Genomic DNA, 18,717 nt, shown 5'->3' with positions numbered 1-18,717 from the left:
AAGTGGCATTGTTGGTGTAACTGAGGTTTAGCTAATGTATTAGGGTTCTCCATTCATTTTGCACAAGTGTAAGTTACTATGTGCTTGTGATTCTGAAAGTTGACTGGTTGATGTGGTAAAATTCTTCACTACTTTTTGTCTTCCTTTTTGTTTGTTATTTCACTGAGAAACTCCATGGAAAGATGGACTTGGATATATAGGAAGCTTAAGCAGTCTGCTGATTCTCCAAGGAAAACCTGAAATTATTCTTGAATTGAGTCAGGATACTCAGAGAAATCTGGGATTGAACTGTCATCTTCTCTTGCAGTAGGTGCTTATGAATGAGTACTTTTGCAGCACTTCTTGCTGCACCAGGAAACAGTGTAATGTTGCAGGTGAGCTTTGCTGTTTTGCATGTGCAGAAATGCCTTAGGCCTTTAACTTGCTGCAGTAACAAATCCCATTGGCTGTCTGGCATCTGGAGTTCTCCCTGGGCTGTCTGTGGGTGCAATATGGTCACACAGCTTTTGTTTGATAATGAGCCTCAGCTATCCCAGTGCACCTGCAGAGATCTCTCATGCATTTGTTCCTCCTGGGTCACCCCCAGAATGCCACGAGCCTGGTCTGGTCATCGTGGTCTTGCTGCCCATCGCTTGTTCCTTTGCATAAATGCAGTCTCAAATGGCAGTCACAAACAAATTACTTTTTGCATACAAAGTGCCTACAGATCCTGGTTTTCAGTGGTAATATTTTGTTATGGAAAAGCTTGACTGAAGACCTCATTTTGTCATTTCTATTAATATTGAAATGGAAATATATATGGCTCTAGTCATATCTAATACATGGAGCTGCTGTGGGCCTGTCATACTTTGAGTGGAAATAATGTGAATTAATGTAGTAAATGAATTATCTAAATTAATTTTATTGGCAGAGGAAGCCTAAATAATTTGATGGGTCCTCTTAAAAACTCTTTTTAGTTCATATCCTCTCTAATAGTATTGTTGAGAGTTCTGAACAACTCATTACAGATGTCCACTTATCTACCTCTGGAGGGCTGCTATTTTTACCTGCTGTATGCAATCTGTAGAAAAGAATCTTTATCTTAACACAGCACAGTCCTTTTAAACATAATGAAAAAACATCTCTTTTTCTTTCAGCCATGGACAATTCGTTAATGTTGGTTAAAAATTAGGATAAAACCAATGGGATGATTAGAAGAGTGGGGGAACTCAGCAAAATTCACCATCAGCAAAACCCTGCAAGAATGAGATTAGTAGGCATCAAGATGATCTTTGGAAATAAAAAGTGTTAAAAGCATCATAGTTTCAATCTTGTAAAACAGTCTGTATAAAAGCAGTGGAAATCAATTATGAGGTGCAGTTGCATAGAGAAGCGTTGTACTGCTTTCAGTCTTGTAGGTTTTTCTGTGTCCCTGGAAGTTTTCCAGTGGTACTGTACCCTCTATAGTAAGTGGAAGTTTATGAGGTTTGGTTTTCCTGGATGCCTTCTGCAGTAGTTCTGCTGCCATATACCTTGAGGGGTCCACAGAGCCCGACTCTGAAACCCCTTTGCCTAAGGTGGAAATACAGTTACTGTGGAAATACAGATTTCACAGAGTTATAAGACTGCTGTGGCACAACATTTAAGCAGGCTCCTCCAAAGATTCCAGAAGACAGCTGCATTTAAAGAAAATTCGACAGCGTTTAAAGGAAGTCTGAAGTCCTTAACCTTCAAAAAGACCGGTCCAAACCGAACGTGAACTGGTGAGAGCGGGATCTCCTTGACGTTGTCAGTGGGAAGGTATTTTCCTTCCAAGCTGCCCACCCTGGCAGCAATCTGGCAGGAAGGTGGAGGAGCCCCGGCGTTCACGTGAGTGAGGCTGGGGCGTTCTGCGAGCGCGGCTGCTCCCGTGGGATGCAGCGCAGCCCTTCCCAGCCCTTCCCTTCCCAGCGCCTCGCAGCGATCGCGGCTGGGTCCGGGCGCTGCGCTGCGGGCCGGCCACACGCGGCAGCGGGCGAGAAGTGCGGAGCGCTCCTGCTGCCACCGACACTCCCGGCCCGGCTGTCCCCGCCTCGGCCAGGCTCTGCCAGCAGGGAACGTGGGCTCCTGCCTCCCTTTGTGCCGAGGGGAGCCGTGCGGAGCGATTGAAATGCAGGGCTGCGAAGCGCTGCTGTAGCGGGCTGGTCTGGGGCTTTTTTCCCCCTGCCTCCTCTATTCCTTGAGCAGAGGGGGCAGGCTTGCTGTGGATTCTTTTTGTTTTATCTGAGAATGAGATGCTGGCTGAAAATTGAAGAAATGGCCCTAGAAGAATTGATGCAAAGATTAAATGCGGTTTCCCAGTGCGCTGGTAGGAGGAGCTGCTGGTCTTGATGTGTTGTGTGGATGCTGTTAGTGATTTTGTGGGATTTACAGAAAATCCTGGCAATCCGACTAGCTTTCTTTATGCATGCTCTCATTAATAGGAAAGAGAACATTAAGAGCTTTTGTCAGCAGGTTAAACTTTCATTGATATTAACACTAATTAACATTTTTTAGTGCTTAGTTATTCCTGAAGCATGCTTTAGAACATCATTTTGAGTAGCTGTTAGCCCAGTCATGTCCTCTAAATGGGTCTTGATTCCCTTTTTATCTGACTCGGCTGTACCTAAATTGGGGGAATTACAGATTTGTCTAGCGAAATGGGTCTGATATGGAGCAGTGAAAAGCTGAGCTAACTGTAAGCACTGCAAGTCAGTATTTTGGGTGGCTCTAAATTGCACTTCCATGAGAAGGAAGAGTTGCATGAATTAATCCTGCTAAATGTAGTTTTACATCTGTATGGATTAAAAATTAGACCAGATCTCCTAAAATGGTTTTAGCACTGTAGAAATATTATGAAAATTTCTGAGATTGTTTTATTTGTTGAAAATGTAAATGCTTGTGTGTTCAAAACTAGAACTAAGAAGCAGTGCACGATGAGGTGATCTTTGATTAGATCTAGAAGTGTTATCCTGGCTATTGCTCATGCAGAGATGTGAACATATTTCAGAATAAAAAGTTACCTGGAAAGACAAGAGAGGTGGTTTTTGCATCCTTTGAAACTGTTTGGTTTACTCTTTATTCTTGGTTGACAGATTACAGAAGTGTTGCATCTTCTTGTCATGTGAGACAAAACAGTGATTTGAAAATACAGAATATTATATGGTACTATTCATTGCTGTATCAAAACTTGGAATTTATCTTCCCCTTTTCCTAGTCTGCTGTTTCCTAAGGGTGACTTTTTCATCTTTTTCAATTTCCATGTGGTGGAAGCAGATAATTAGCAAGATGGCTGATGCTGTAGGCTGATGAACACATTGATTAAAAGACAAATATGGAATGAACAGATCAGCTGCTTCTGTTTTCTTGGATAGGGAAAAAAGATATTTTACCTTCTTAACAACATTTTTTGGGGGGGGGAACAAGATTTGATCTGACAAGAACAAGCATTAAATTACAAGTAAAGGTCACATACACATTTTTTCTCCTCCCTTGTTTTTCTTGTTGATTATCTTCCTATTTTCAAAACATGTCTTTATTAAATATCTGCATATTTGTTTCATTTCCTGTTTTGGTTTTCTGAATGCTTAAGAAGAAAGCCAGACTGATATTTGCTAGGGCATACTGTCTGTTGCAGTTTATTTTAGTAATTTGTACATTACTTTTTCCACTCCCATGAAAATGCTGATCTAGTTTTTTTGTGGCAAGATAAATTTTAAGAATGTGTGCTGGATTTGGTTGTGAATGTGGGAGCCTTTTCTTCCTAAGCTGAAGGAGAGGAAGGCTCCAGAGTGGGAGGTTTGCCTGTGACACTCACTGTCTGTCTCTCAGCTGTGCAGCTGCAGGTACACTGTGACCTTCATGTTAGCCACCAACAGCTCCAAATGCTGTTTGCATACTTGCTGGCAGCTCTGACCATGTGCTGGTTTTTAGCTTGTTAAACTTGCATATTTAAAGAAAAAAAAAAGAGAGAAAAGGCAGCCTTTACAGGCAATTTCATACTCATGTGATTTAGCTGGTCTCTCTCCTCCCCCTTCTCTTTCTTCCTCTCTGTTATAATCTTTATGCAGGTATTCTCAGGCCACAGGCAGTGCTTTTATACAGCCACTGGTTGTATTTATAGGTGACTGTTTCAGGTTTCCTTTTTCCTTCACCCCTTCCCCCCCTTGCTGCTTTCAGGTTGCTCAGTTTCTCTGGCTGTCTCCTATTCTTGGGCTGTACACTGTCCTTGGGTCTGATTATCCTCTGTCTGCCTTCACAGCATTTCTGTTGGTTCAGAAACCTTTTGTAAGCAAAGATTTCCTTAACAGCCCAAGATCATGTTTAGACTTTTTCAATATCTCTGTGCTCAGGAGTAATTGAAATGCCGAGGTTCCCCTGGCTTCCCCGGTACAGCTGCCCACCTTCACGCATCAAGGGATTTTCTCCTTTGTAGGATTCTAGGAAAAAAACCCAAAAACCTGTTCTTCTTCCTTAGCTCGTTTTTATTTCCCCCTCTGTATTATGCTGCAGGCAGACAGAGATTTATCCCAGGTAGTTTTAAGCTTCTGAGTCAGAAGAGGAATTCTAAAACCCTAGTGTGCTGAACAGAGAGAAGGAGGGGGCATGTTAAGAAGGGAAGTTCTTCCGCCTTCTGAGGTGTGCTGGTTGTTCCTGGGGGCCAGGGAGCCTGGAGCAGCTCAGCTCCCAGCCTGGCATCTCCCAATGCCTGACGTTAGCAGTGGTAAATCTGGGTGTGTCCGTAATCTTTCACTGTTCTGCCAGAGCAGCCTTTGTGCCTCTGGCTGCTTTCCCACTGGCAAGTCCCCTGTGTCAGTCTGGCACTCACAAACCTTTCTGGGCTACTCATCCCTCACTGCCACACCAGCATTTGCCTTAGAGATCCTGCTCCCTCTGCTCTGACCAAATTCCGCTTTACTCACATTCCCAGCCCCCATGGTAAGTTATGACCTCTCTTACTCTCATAGCAATGTGTGATCCTCTCACTGAGTCCCTCAAGTGCCTTCCTATGCCACATTTCACAAATCTGGACAGCTTTCTCTGGCAAAGCTTTGATTGATTATTTCTTGTTTTCCTCACCTTCACCTTATTCTCCAGCACCTTACATTATCTTCTCCTTCTGGATATACTTAGCTGCCAAAATCATGCTCCCTAGTCTAATACTATCATCTGCTTCATGTTCCAGCTCTGACTTCTGCTCCACAGTTCAAAATCACCTTGTGCCCTACACTTTCCCAACAACTGTAAAGGGTGTTCACATGGCATCTTTTATTTTTCCCAGATATGCTCCTCAGTCTTCCTAGCCACTTTCCCTCTATCAAATGGCCACCTAGACTTGGATGAGCAGACTAATTGCTTTTGCTGTTCTCATATAAATCCATAAAAGGCAGAAATAATTTAAAGAAATTCTCTGGCTGGGTTTTTTTTCCCCATTAGAATTTTGGAGTTATTTCAGAAAAAAACCTGTGAAATCACTGTCGATACTGAAAAACAAAACCCTATTTTTTCCATGTCTATTGTTTTGATGGATAATAGCATAATTTCTCTTTATTTGGATTGCAGAGAAGCCCCTCCTGTAGTTTTTATTTTTCTTCTTCTTTTTCAGTTCTGTTACTATGTTAAATTCAACCCTCTTCCACAAATTTCTCTTTATGGGCAGGACTTCCCCTCCCATGGAGCAGTAGCTCAGAGGTTGAAGCCTGAGATGATAAACAGTTCTGACCTGGGACCTCATGGATTGTCCATATCACTGACTGCTGTGGGGATTCTGCTTAGGACTCCTTTTGCTCTGACTGACACACAAACAGTGTTAAGGCACCAGCTCTCAGTGTCAGCCACTTCTCTACATTTGCATCATTTGGAAGCCTTGCTGTGGCGTGTTTAGTTTGTGCAAACAGGCAATACAAATCTGACATTCCCAGCCTTAAGCTTGTGGAAGCCCCACTATAATGGTTTCTTTCCACCTTGGAAAAGTGCCACTATAGCAGCTACCATCTGTTTCCTCTCCTCAAACACAATTTTAATGCTCTGCAGAAAGAAGAAACATCTGCAAACCAAAGAAGGAAAGCATGTGGTTCCTCAGTAAATCTGTGTGCAGTGCTGGCATTTTAAGTGCAGGTAATGTCCCATAGCCATTTCAGTCACTTTTCAGTAGCTCTGCATTTTCAGTCTTAGTCACAGTTTGGGCCCAAACTTTACATTACATTTCCCTGGCTTTCTGTTCTTGACAGGCAGGCTTTTGAAGCTTTGAAGGCTGGCTCACCTGTCTTGACAAATCAGACACAGATATGGGAGGAAGGAACTCACACACCATCTCCAAGTACCCAGAATCACTGGGGTGAGTTAGATTATTGCAAGGACAGGAACATCCTCAGGCATACTGAAGGGACATTTTAAAGTTGTGGGCAGCTTGGAAGGATCTGTTCTGTGTGTCCTGTCCTCCCTATTCCTACACTGTAGTGAGCTTGCCTGCTCTTTCTTACCCTTGTAGCTTCTGTCCTTGGTTCGCTTGATTTTCAACTTTGGGAACTCAAAAAGTCTTTCTCCATGTGGCAGAGTGCTCTGTATGCTTCTGTTAATTTGGCAAGCAGGCAGGTCTGAGCATGAAGGCATTGATTTACTACTTGGCAACTTTGTCAGCTTTCTGTGTTGGAGAGTTGGAGAGATCCGTGTGAGAGCTCTGAAATCTGCAGGTTGTGGGCACCCAGGTGGCCTTTAGCAGTAGTGGGGAATGCCTCTGCTGGTATTAACTTGCTTGCCCTTTGTTTCAGCTTTTCTGCTGAAAGTAGAAAAAGCAGGCATGCCCTTCCTAACATGAAGTTTAAAATTTTAAAAGTAAGGATGGGTGCTGCAGTTGAACAGACACAAGCATTTAGGAGTGCATTGCTCATATTTTCTGTGAGATGGCAGTGTCACAGATCCTGGGAGCACCTGCATGGCATCCATTTCTTGTCATATTCTGGCCTAAACCAAACTCTTTATTTTACTACTGAAACAGCTGAATCTAGTGAAACTAGTGGGAGTAAGTTCAGAGATGGCAACAGAATCGTCCTTATTAAAAGGTGCTGGCTGCTTTTTTGGAAATCTGAAAAAAATATTTTGATCAACATTAAGGTTTATTACATTTTTTTTTTAACCAAACTATTATTGCTTAAATATTGTGTCCCAAAACACTTCATCACAATAGGTTTTTTTTTTCTTTTACATACAACTTCCCCAACCCTTCCAAAAAAACCCCAGCTATCACTGACTTCATATCCAAAAATAGATATTAAACAGTAAATGATGGCACATTTAGAATGGCTTTTCAGGGGATTGTGGGGTGCATATTTGTCCGTCTCCTCTTCAGTTTATGGACTTGGAGTATATATACTTAAAGCTTGCAGAGCTGGGAGAGCCCTGCTGGGACTTAAGTACTTAGTGATATGAAAGAAGAAAAAAGCCTTTTTCTTTGATGTGTTTTTACAACCATGGTGTGTCAGAATATTTTCTTGGCAGGAGTGCCTGGCACAGCTGCTTGCCACGCTTCCAACCCCAGAGAGCCAAGCTGCAAGATTACCTCGTGCATATCAAATGACAGGAAACCTCTGCAGAGAAGGAGCAGCACAGAGCAGGGACAGTGTCTGCATGTAACACAGGCTGAGCTGTCTTCAAGGTGTTTGCTCTAAGCTGATGTGTAGGCCAAAATCTGGGAGTAGGAGGCATTTGGGTCACTCACTTTTTCATTTAATGAGGAAGATTAGGCCAGCTACCTGAGATTTTGTTGTTTGTGTGTCAGCTCCAACAACTTCTTAAGATTTTCAGTATCTGAAACACTGCATTTCAGCTGGAAGTTTGAGCCTGCTCTTTTACAATATCTGGCTTAGTTCCACTGTTTCTTTTGTCTTGTCCCATTAAGTAGCAGCTTTCATTTTGGACAGAAAGAACAGGATCTTGAATGCTTTTATATGAATAAATGTCATGTAGGTCTCTTGAGTTAACCCTGCAATACTGTGTTAGCTATTTTGACTTCTCTCCAGTTACTTATCCCCACAACTACATAGCTCAAGCATGAGCCACTTGGCTCAGCACACACAGGAATGCAGCTTTGTGGTGATGCAAACTGTCTGGAAGTCCAGCCCTTAACACTGCCTTTAACAGCACATGGGTGCAGCCTCCTCATGCCTTGTGGAACAGTCAGCTTAAGCACATAGTCCTGTGTGCAGGTAGAGATGGAATCATGATCTTGGAGGTTGAGTTCTTGCACAGAGTGGGCAGTTTTGGACAACAGATCCCCTTACTTACAGCAGTCTTGGGTGTTAGTTATATCCTCAGTCTGCCTCAGCTGGTTTTTTTTGGTGGCTTTTGAGTTTTTGTAATAATACTTTAAATTTTTTGATGACTGACAGGAAGTGCTATTTGAGTCGTGGTGTTCTAGAGGCATGGAGCTGCTGTTGGGCTTCCCACATGGTTCCCTGGAGCAGCTGGGAGTGGAACACAATGAAACCCTTGCTGCAATGAAGAAATGTTAAACTTGGTCACACAAAGGTGTAACTGGCTGTGAGTTTCAGCAAGGGAGAAAGCTGAAATGGAGAAGCAAATGTTTCTACCTTCCTGTGAAGGTTGATGGTGTTTGAGCTTGGTAGGAGCCAGTGTGATGGTCCCTTAGGCACTTAAACCCCTTTGAGGACACAGGGCAAGGGAGACTCCTAGTAGAATGTGGCACTCAAATTGTGGTGAGCTGATAAAGCACAGTGCAGCATGCTACTGCAAGGTTTTGAAGATTTTGGTGTGTAATTCTGCTTGGCAGCAGTCAGCCTTTTTGAAATTGATAATCTGGGCAAACAGGTATTTGGCAAGTTGAGAACTGCACTGCTGTGCAATAAGTAAGCTCCTGTTTTTCACCTGTGCTGTTACTTCAGGGCTGTGCATGCTGTCACCCTTCCTGTGCTTGAGGCATTTGCTAAGTGACAGTTTTACTAAAAGTCTTTCTGCCTTCAGCATTTCATGTGGCAGGCAGAAAATTTGCACCGAGAAGTGACTGTCCTAGTTCTTTTAAAGTCTCAATTCTTGTTGAGCCAGAAATGTATCTTCCTTTTCTTTCAATTCCTGCCTATCAGCTGATGGATTTAAAGGGAGGGTGGCTTTGCATATGAAACACCAAGATAATTTATATAAATAACAATTGATGAGAATACACATAGCTGATTTTAAAAATTACACTTCAGGCTACAGCCTTCATAGTTAAAAATATCAAATGATAAATTGCAGCCTTTTTTGTAAACACTCCTGTGTCTGGCTTCTGGGATGAATAAAGTTATTTCCCTTGGTCACTATTTTGTCCTGGGCTGCTGGTTTTCTCTCCCAGGTAACCCTGTGGTTAGGTTAGCTAACCATACTTAGCTGGTCATTTGAGGTTAATCCATGTCATATGCCTTGTGTTTGAACAAGAGCTTTGTAAAACCAGTCTTGTATCAGCTTTTGGCCCATGAACCACATGAACCAGTGTGTTGTGTGACTGGTTTGTTTCCTCTTTCTCTGTTTACCTTGCGTATGTCACGGCAGGCACGATGCCTGCTGAAGCAACTGCTGTGAAAGGCCCTGCCAAGCTGAAATGTTCCTTCTGGCTCTGTATCCTGCTCCTGTGGAATATTTGTACTTGCATTGGTTGTTCTCTATTTCCATTATCTTAATATTTGCAATTTTCAGATTCACTGCAGTGAAAGGAGTCGTTTGGTAATTCATGTGGTGAGGTGAAAGCTGAGTGGGTTGTTCTGATTTCCTGTCTACCCCTGAGAAGTGCCTGAGCTCTCAAGTGTCTCAGGTGTGGGAGGGAGGACAAAATTTACCCATCTTGTATCCTCTTGTTGATACATACATGAATTCCTCTCTCCAAACACTGGGTAATTCTTCTGCTGGCTTTTGTTTTCAGTCTCCAGCTGAGTCTGGAACTTGGTTGTTATTACCAAATGGATTTATAAAAGGAAGCTTGATGCTTTCTTACTTAGCATTTCACTTTTTTGAGACACTTTACTCAGCCTTTCAGCATGTTTGTAATGGCAAAGTACATTTATATAAAATACTCTATTCTTGTTATAATACTTAAAAAGCAAAATTAAAGGTCTCACCCAAACATTCAGTGAAATAAAGTAGATAAGAAAGGATGTTTATGTTTGGAAAAGGGATTTTTCCAGCTTACTTTGAGGAGTGTTGACAATGGGAGAAGGGGAAAGATGGGCTAAGGAAGCAAAACAGGTATGTTTGGTTATGCAGCTTGGATGAGAACCAAAAGCTGGCAGAAATGAGGTGATATAAAAAAGTTCCCTGGATGTTTTGCTCATAGATGGGCATTTAGTAGGACACGAAGCTGGGTCTGCATAATACACTGTCTGAAAAATAATAACTTTATGTTCAGTGGTTAGGATGGAATATGACCTACATTCACAGAATCACAAGAGTGATGAAAATTCATCATCATTACTTTATTCATGCTTGAGTGCATGCTAGGCTCTAATTATGAGATAGCTCCAGTCTGCTCAGGACCCAGACATTTACTATGTTCCTGGCACAGGTGGTTTTGTTGAGGACAGCCACACTCAAAAATTCCATTTCTGGGTTCTGTGCAACAGCTGCTGAGGCTGCAAGTGACCTGTGGGATGTACATTGGAGTTCTGATATTAAAGATTTGAAGGTAAAGAGAGGCAAAGAGCATCTGATTGCACTGGAGGGATCAAAAGGAAGTCATCAAAGTTGTTGATGGTTTTCAAAATGCTGCCAACAGCTGACAGGAAAAATAAAAAGGACCTTTCCACATCAGATAAATCACTTGTGAAGTAAAGGTAAGAAAAAAATACTAACCAACACATAGGGTTTTTTTGCTTTTTAATTCCATACTTTTGTCATTTCCTTCTGCTGAGTCTCTTCAGTGCTTCTTACTCCCAGCTCATGCTTTACTTGCCTTTCAAGGACATTGCAATCTGCATCTGACTTCAGTGCCATCATTGTTTCAAAGTCAATTCTTTTGAAAATTGTATACCTGAATTTCTTTGAGACCACAAAGCCTGGAGCAGGAGAGGGTTATTAATAGAAACTGCTTCGCTCTGTTGTTATAGGAAGACAGAAGATGAACTATTTCAGTGTGGCAGTGGGAGGTGTTTTTCAAAGCAATTGTTTACATTTTTGATCTAACAGGGAATTAAATAGGTCTGGGTGGCACAGAGAGCTGCCATAATTTTGCAGAAAGAGAGTAAAGGTGCACATTAACTGCTACATTGCTAATTTTGCAAGGTGTGCTTAGCAATTATCTAAGTTAAAGTAGTACTAACAGTTCCCACTCAGCCTTCAGGAAATCAGGAGGAAACTTTGCAGCATCCTACCTCATGCCTTTTAAAACATGGAAACAGAACAATTACTCCAAGCTTTATTTGATACTCTTTTTAAACACCCTTGAACCCCACAGTGATTCTTTTGGGACAATGGTCTAGGGCAGAATTCAGTAAAGACTCTGCTTGGCATTCATATGACACTGCAGGGAATTATTATTGGAGATGGTGGGAAGAGGCAGGATTTCAATTTTATCCCCAAAGGAGGGTAAGAGTTTAGAGATCCAAGAGTAGTTGGAAGGGAAATGCAGGTATTTGAGACAGGCCTGATGTGTGATTGCCAAGGCAGGAAGGGGTGTGGGTGTTACCCTTTGGCACTTGGATTGCAGAGAAGCCCCTCCTGTTCCCCCACATTCCCTTAGGAGTTCCTCTCCCATCCTTTCCCATCAAGTAGCTCCTGACTTTCTGCACGTGGCCATTCCCTGAGCTGCAGTGTGGCTGGTGGCTCTCTGGTGTGCATCCTGCCTGAGAGGGAAAGCAGGAGCAGGCAGTGCTATAAGAGAGGAGCCTTCCCACTCACTCAGTATCACCGCCCTGGACCAGCAGTCTGGCTGGTTTGACAACCAGTCTGCAAGTTTCCCTGACATGTGAGGCATGTGATGCATGGCTGGTACAGAGAGCTAGACCTGTGTCCTTAAATAGCAACAAATGTAGTTTATAATATTCAATTTTAGAGATGCTTATGGAAGAAAAGGCAGCATGACATGTACGACTACTCTCCTCTCTTTCCTAACCCTTTTTTCTGCTCCCTGCTCCTGGCAGCAGATCAGCTGTGGGTTGGCCTTACAGGGGGGTATTTTTACTCATTAGGTTCTGTGGGGTTCTCTCAAGCCTTGCCATCTCTGTGCTGCTCTCCTGTGTGGGGAGCAGGGCCACTCTGGGTGCTGTGCTGGGGGTGTGCAGATATTGTTTCTCCACAAACCCTGCCCCACAGCCTGCCTGGGATTGCAAGGGCTGCCCTGTCCATCAGGGCCCCTTCATCCCATTGGGATCAGGGTGCTTCACAAGCAAGCTCTGGCTACAATGTACTGGAGTTGAGAAGTACTCCAGAAAAAGTTGTTAGAAGTGTCTGGGTTGATTTTATGGCATCATTAATGCTGGAGCCCTCAGACTTTGAAAATTTTCAATGCATTGGTAATTGCAGGGGGAAGAACTTGTTTCTAACTATTTATGCCTTTAGAAAGGAATTTTGAGGGGTCAAAGCCTGGTTTTAAAATGTATTGCTAATAACACATTAAGGAATGATTTAGTAAGTTATTAAGTGTTGAGTAAGTGAAATTGTGTTTGTTTTAAAGGCTGGTCATTTGCTCTGCTCCATTTTTTGTACAGCCTGCCAAGCCCTTCGCTGGTGAGCTGTACTGCTCTGGACAGATCCCTGCCTCGAGTAACTTGTTATCTGTATTTGACACAGCAGAAAAGGAAACATCAGACAAGCGTGGTGGAATTGATGAGGGAGGGAGGAACATTCCCAGCAGAAATAAGGTCAGGCACATCACTGCACAGTGCTGCCAGTGGGCTTCAAGCAGTGTTTTTGTTAGGGAGAAGAAGGGGGGTGTGTCCCATGTATCTCTTGGCAGGTCTAGTCCTCTGCTTGCAGAGGTGAGAGTCTGGCTGTGGCTCCTGCCCAGCTCAGTCACCTGGGTTTCCTTTCCTCGAGGTGAGGAGAGGTGGGAGGGGAGGGAGCAGGGTGAGGCAGAGCTTGGCACCTGCGCATCTCCTCCCTGATAAAGCCAGGGCACGGCAGGGGTGGAGCCCAGGGAACCAGCAGCACCTGTCTCCTGTGGAGGCAGCCTGGGAGGGTCTGGCCAGTGCCCACTCTCTGTGAACTCAGATATCCAGGGCTGGTACCTGCTCTTGGTCTTCACCTCAGCTGCTTCTATCAGCAAGCAACCAACATTATGTTATGAACAGTAAAGACATGAAATAGCATTTTTGCTCCAATGTTTTAGTTTCCATCTTTGTCACTTTTTCCCCCCTATATTTTAAAAAATTGTGTGAAAAATGATGTAAAATATCACATTTTGCCATACTTGATGCAGAGTTGTGGGTTTGTATGGTGTAGAGTCAACACTGGGTGAGCTTATTACGTTCTGACAGCTGTTACATGTCCAGTCAACAGAACTGCAGTTTCCACAAACAGAAGTTTCTATTGTCAAGCAGCAGTTTGACTGCTAATAATAAACCATGTTGCTGTTACCTACTAAATGAGGCCATTTTAAAAAAACCAAACAAACAAAAAACCCAACAGCAATGATTTTTAATAAAGTTTTTGATTTTTTAAGGTTTTTCAAAACAGTCATTCCAAACCACTTTCTGAGCACGTCTACTTTTTTTCTCTCCATTGCCTTTGGCTTCCCATGGTTTCTCTTGTATCAGGTGAGAGATGGGTACCTTGCAGTGGTTTGAACCATTAAACTGCCAGTTGATTAAACAGAAATTTGCCTCTTTTTAGGAGAGAGAAGTGTGCTCACTGTCATGTCTGCAGCCTGCCCTGCCTCATCCTGAGGTCATTTGATTTGAGCTAATACCAGGGCAAGAGTGAGAACACATGGCCATGGCACTGGAGGAACAGGGCTGGGGCATGACTGCTCCTTCACTAGCAGTCTGCAGTTAACTAAGAGAAGAAATGGTGAAACTCCTGTTACCATCTCCCCTAATTTGTGTTTCCTGGATAACTGAATCAAGTACAATCATCTCTTTAGGAGTTTACTGCCTTGGTTAACTTCAGATCTGAAATGGGTGTTGAATGTTATGGCTGCTGGTTTGCTGACTGGCAGAGCAGAGAGAAACTGCCTGGTCTGCTCATTACCTTACTGCAGGTACTTGACTTCTGCACAGATCTGCCCATTAAGCCCCGTTTCTCAACTGAGTCTTTTCACTTCTTGGTGCATGCTTCTGTCAAGATTTAATTGAATTTTGAGCTCACCAGTTATCCTGGAGTTCACTTCAGTAGGTGTAGTATCAGGCTCCAAGTCTTCCATGTTGTGTGAAATAGAAACATTTCTGTTCATTCTGTCCCCTGCCTGTAACTAATTTCAAGGTGTGATATCTGCACACAGTTTGTTTTCACACAAGATTTTATTTGATTGTTGTGAAAGGTAGAAATAGTTATATTTTTTTGGTACTACTTATCCAAACTCCTAATTTTTTCACACCTCTTAAATATGTGATGTTTTACTTCAAAGAACAAAACTGTGTAGTTAGAAATTACAGGGAAATTCAGATTCTAGTATGTGTAAACCAATACCAGAATTTCTTCAAGTGCCACATTTTTTACTCACCTTGTGAGTAAATAGGATAGAGGTGCAACCAGTGACTGACTTAGACTGTGTTTCCTTTGCATTTTCATCTTGCACTATATCTAAAGAAACAAATGTCATGGGATGGTGATCTGGGAAGGCACAAGGCTGAAAGCTGAGTGAAAGCTGAGTCTGAAAGCTGAAATCTGAGTCTAAAAATTGACACTTTGTTGTGACTTTCATTTTACTTTCTTTCTGTAGTTCAGTTTATCAATTTACAGATTTGCCTTAGCTGAGTCCAAAATCAGAGAAAAAAGTTTGCTTAAACTAGAGACAAAATATACACTATATTAGTAACAACTTTCAAGTATGTAAGCAATCAGCTGCAATGATAAGAGCTAGAAATATTTTTTTAATGAGACACCTTTTTTGATTTTTTGCAAGCCATCTGTTGAGAGCTTCGAGTATTGTTAAGATTTGCCATTTGTCCAAGCAAAAAACATTGTTGTGGCAGCTATTTTTCTAGCCTTGATATGAAACAGGCTTATGAGATGCTCGTCTTTTCATTTGGAAGTCTATATTCATAGCAACTTATTTTTCAGTGCTAAATTATTAATCTTGAATGTTATCTGAGAACATTTCAGTCATTTACTGTTTATTAACTTTTATTATAAATTTATAATATTTGCAAAGTTAATATGGGATGTGTATTTTTATACTTCATGTCTGCTATCAATTCTTGTGTTGCAGTTTGATGAGAATATATTCAAGCTCTTAAATTTAATTTTTCAGTTGGAAAAATGCCTTAAATCATAGAATTAAGGCATGAGATTTATTCTGAACAGGAAACAAGATACATCTAGGTTTGTATGACTGCCCAGTGTTTGCTCCTTTGAGGCCTTGTGGGTTTAGCTCTGTCTGCTATTAGATCATGAAAGAGTAGGTCTCTCACCCAAGGCATTGTGTTTTATACTTTATTAAAAATTGCACCCATAAACTATCAAAACTTGTCAAAATAAACAGTAATTATGTTATTTCTTATTATGATTTGTTGTTTGCAGATGTATGCTCCCTTTCTATCCCTGCCTGCATGCTAGGCAGCATTTCTGTATCGATGCAATATGAACAGGATGATCCCAAGTGTTCCTCACCTGTTTCCTCCGAGATGCTACAGCAAAGCAGCTACTCCAAGTGAAGGCTCAGTCCCCAGCACAGAGCAGGAAGCACAGGAGCATTCTGGCAAAGCCAGGAGCAGTTTCCTTTGCATGGTAGAGGTGCTTTCTCCTCTCCTCAGAGTCCTGAGAGGTTACCTCTCATCCTGGCCTCTGCTCCTGTTACTGCTGTCCTAAGCAGGTCCCTCCTCAGCTCTCTGGCCTGATGTCCATCTGCTGCACCCAGCCTCACACCACACCTCCTCCCCTCCAGTGCCTGTATCTCCTCTGCCCTCACTTCTTTCAGTCCCCAGTACCAAGTTCCTTTCCTTCCACAAGCCTCCTTTTACTGGAAGTTGACTCTGTTCAGCCTCCTTTTCCATTTTGCTGCAGTCTCTGACCAGCCTTCCCCAAGCTGTGCGCTGGTGTCCACCCTGTGCCAGCAGCCCCCTGTGCTCTGCAGGGGATCCTTCTACCTCCCACACCTGGTGGTTTTTCTGCCAGTGAGAGGAGGCCGGGGCTTGCATCAGGGAAAGGAGTGAGCTCCAGACCAGACTGAGTGTTTCTGGGAGCTGTGGCAAGCCCCAAGGCTGCAGGTGCTTTAACCCCTTCACATGCTGTCATTCCACCAGAGCTTGTGTGCTGAACACCCTATGGATAGAAAACGACCTCCTGGCTGTGGTGGAGCTACTTGTAGGTGCTCAAAGGAGTTCCTGCTGAACCTAAAGGCAGTGACATGCCAGAAGAGTTTTTAGAAACAGAGGGCAGAAGAATGCTAATACAGTGTGGATAAGAGATGTGTCTTCTTGTTAGGATGTGGAGGAAGCAGATCCTAAATCTTTACTGCTGATGAATGAAGATTGCATCACCCAGCACCTAACAATAAATGCTACTTTTGGAGATCCTTTGTTGGAAGGGCCCCCTTCAGAAAAGAAAGGAGATCTTGTTCTGCCAATCCTTTAATGACTATGTCTCTCTGTGTGCATTCAGGGGAAGGGGGGGTTCAGATAGCCAGATGAATTTTAACAGAAGGTCTTTGTGTAAAATATATGCACATTAAGAAAGAAATATATTTTAAATCAGTTTTCAAGAAGAATGTGAAGTTATGGGGGGTGGGGGGGAAGTGTAGTGGTATTTTGCTCTGCTTTGCAGTTTCTGTGTAGAAAATACTCAGAGCATGGTGCTTCAAAACTATTTCCATTTTCCAAACCTATTTCTGGTTAAGTTTTATTTGAAGGAAGTTGTTCAGCTGCGTGTATAAGGCAGTAAATACATTTAGAAAGGTTGAATTTTGAGGAATTCTGTTTCCTGTTCTTGTCTTCATCATGTGTAGAGGTTATTTGGAGTTGTATAAAAATTCAGCAGTTTAATATTAGTTCTTTATTTCTTGAGCACCAAAATAAGAAGATGCAATATTTTATTCAAGCAAACTGAATAGGGTTGGTAATTGGAGACTTGAGGACTTAGGATTTGTTGGTTTAATAGCACTGTCCACCCATTACAAATGAATTTTTAATTTATTCTCCCAGTCTGTGATAACCTGATCACCTGCCAACACTTGACAGTTCTGCACACTTATGATTTATTCAATTCCATCTTTCTAAAACATGGAACAAGGTTTTAATTGCCTTTTGTGAAGAATTTTGCCAGCAGGGCAATGGAGCCTCATTCCTTCATTTGCAGACAGAAACTGCTTAATCTGGTAGCTCTGAAGTTTGTCCAGACTTTGGATCTGCCCTTAATACATTTGCTTTAGCCTTTTTTTATGCCTGAAAAAATTAACACAAACTTGAAGATTACTTTTCTGTCCTTAGACAAAAGACTTAGGCTGTCATGCCTATTGTTTTTGTACTTTCTAACAACTGTTAAATATATGATGCACCATTTATCTGCCCGCATGTGTATACAACTTGTAAATAATTTAATGTTTTAATTTACCACTTGGCCTCTTCACATAACTCTAAAATGAGGAAGATAAAATTCTGCTAAATTATTTATTCACAAGGAAATTGAAACAACCAACATAAATTAACCACGGAAAATGGTTCCCTTTTCCTCTGTGGGAATCAAAGCAGTGAACACAACTGGATAACAGCAAGGGAGCTAAATGGACCAGATGATTATAGAATAATTTAGATTGGAGAGGGCTTCTGTGGGTATCATCTTGTCCAACCACCAGCTCAAAGCTAATCTGCTTATTAGAGGCATGCTTAGTTGAGTCTTGAATGCCTCCAACAGCAGAGATGATCCAGGATGGAGGGGTTCAGGAGTCTCCTGTGTCCATAGGTACAGAGACAGGGCACATCAGATCTGTTGCCTGGCTGGCTGGTGGATTTTGGTGGTATCCTGCAGTGTTAGAAGCTTTCCTGCAAGTTAAAACCTTTGCAGCAAGGTGTACAGGTGCTCCAGTGCCATTGTGGCAGAGCAGAAAATTTTGCAGCTCACTCTAAATGGATCAAGACATACTGACTCTATGATGGCTTCTAGATCTTGCAACTTAAAATAATTTATTTGTCAATTTTCCTAGTAGCCAGTTGTTTCTTTTAGTTATTTACTGTGTTTGGTTTTTTCCCATATTCATGTAGTATATATTGTAGTAGTTGTCACAGATTGTTTTAAATGTTTAAAGATAATTAAATGATTGTACATAGGGAAATGTGGCAAGATATTATTAGTATCCAGAACAGCAGCAAAGTCCAGACATGTAGCTGCAAAGCAGAGCAGAGTATAATTTGTGGTTTAATAAATAGCCTTATAAAGTAAAGTTAAACCTGTGTTCTGCAAAATTTCTGCACTCAGTAAGAGCCCTTTTCTCTGATACTACTTTGGTTTTGATCTGAATTTATTTTGATTCGAGAGCAGCTGGGGAGTTCTGAAATATTTGAGTGTTGTATATATTTAACATGCACTGCAGTATCTGTGCTTTTTTTGTTTTCTTACCTGCTTCTCACTCCTGGGATATATCTGGGA

General features: G+C 42.1%; 1 protein-coding gene across 8 annotated transcripts in view; it reads left to right on the top strand.

Annotated features, from left to right (window-relative positions):
- MCF2L (MCF.2 cell line derived transforming sequence like) overlaps window positions 1-18,717 on the top strand; it is a 146,000-nt gene that overhangs the window by 20,718 nt on the left and 106,565 nt on the right. The window contains exon 1 of one of the 8 annotated variants that reach the window (XM_066545299.1): window positions 1,965-2,326. The exons of 6 other annotated variants lie outside the window; for them this stretch is intronic. In XM_066545299.1, the coding sequence (XP_066401396.1) occupies window positions 2,248-2,326 (79 nt within the window). In that variant the 5' untranslated portion in view covers window positions 1,965-2,247. Of the gene's footprint in view, window positions 1-1,964; window positions 2,327-18,717 lie in introns of those variants that run through there. One more of the 8 variants, XM_066545304.1, reaches the window with a different exon arrangement.

Source organism: Molothrus aeneus, chromosome 2, assembly GCF_037042795.1.
Source record: "Molothrus aeneus isolate 106 chromosome 2, BPBGC_Maene_1.0, whole genome shotgun sequence".
Taxonomy (NCBI): domain Eukaryota; kingdom Metazoa; phylum Chordata; class Aves; order Passeriformes; family Icteridae; genus Molothrus; species Molothrus aeneus.
This window is presented reverse-complemented; position numbering and strand designations above follow the sequence as displayed.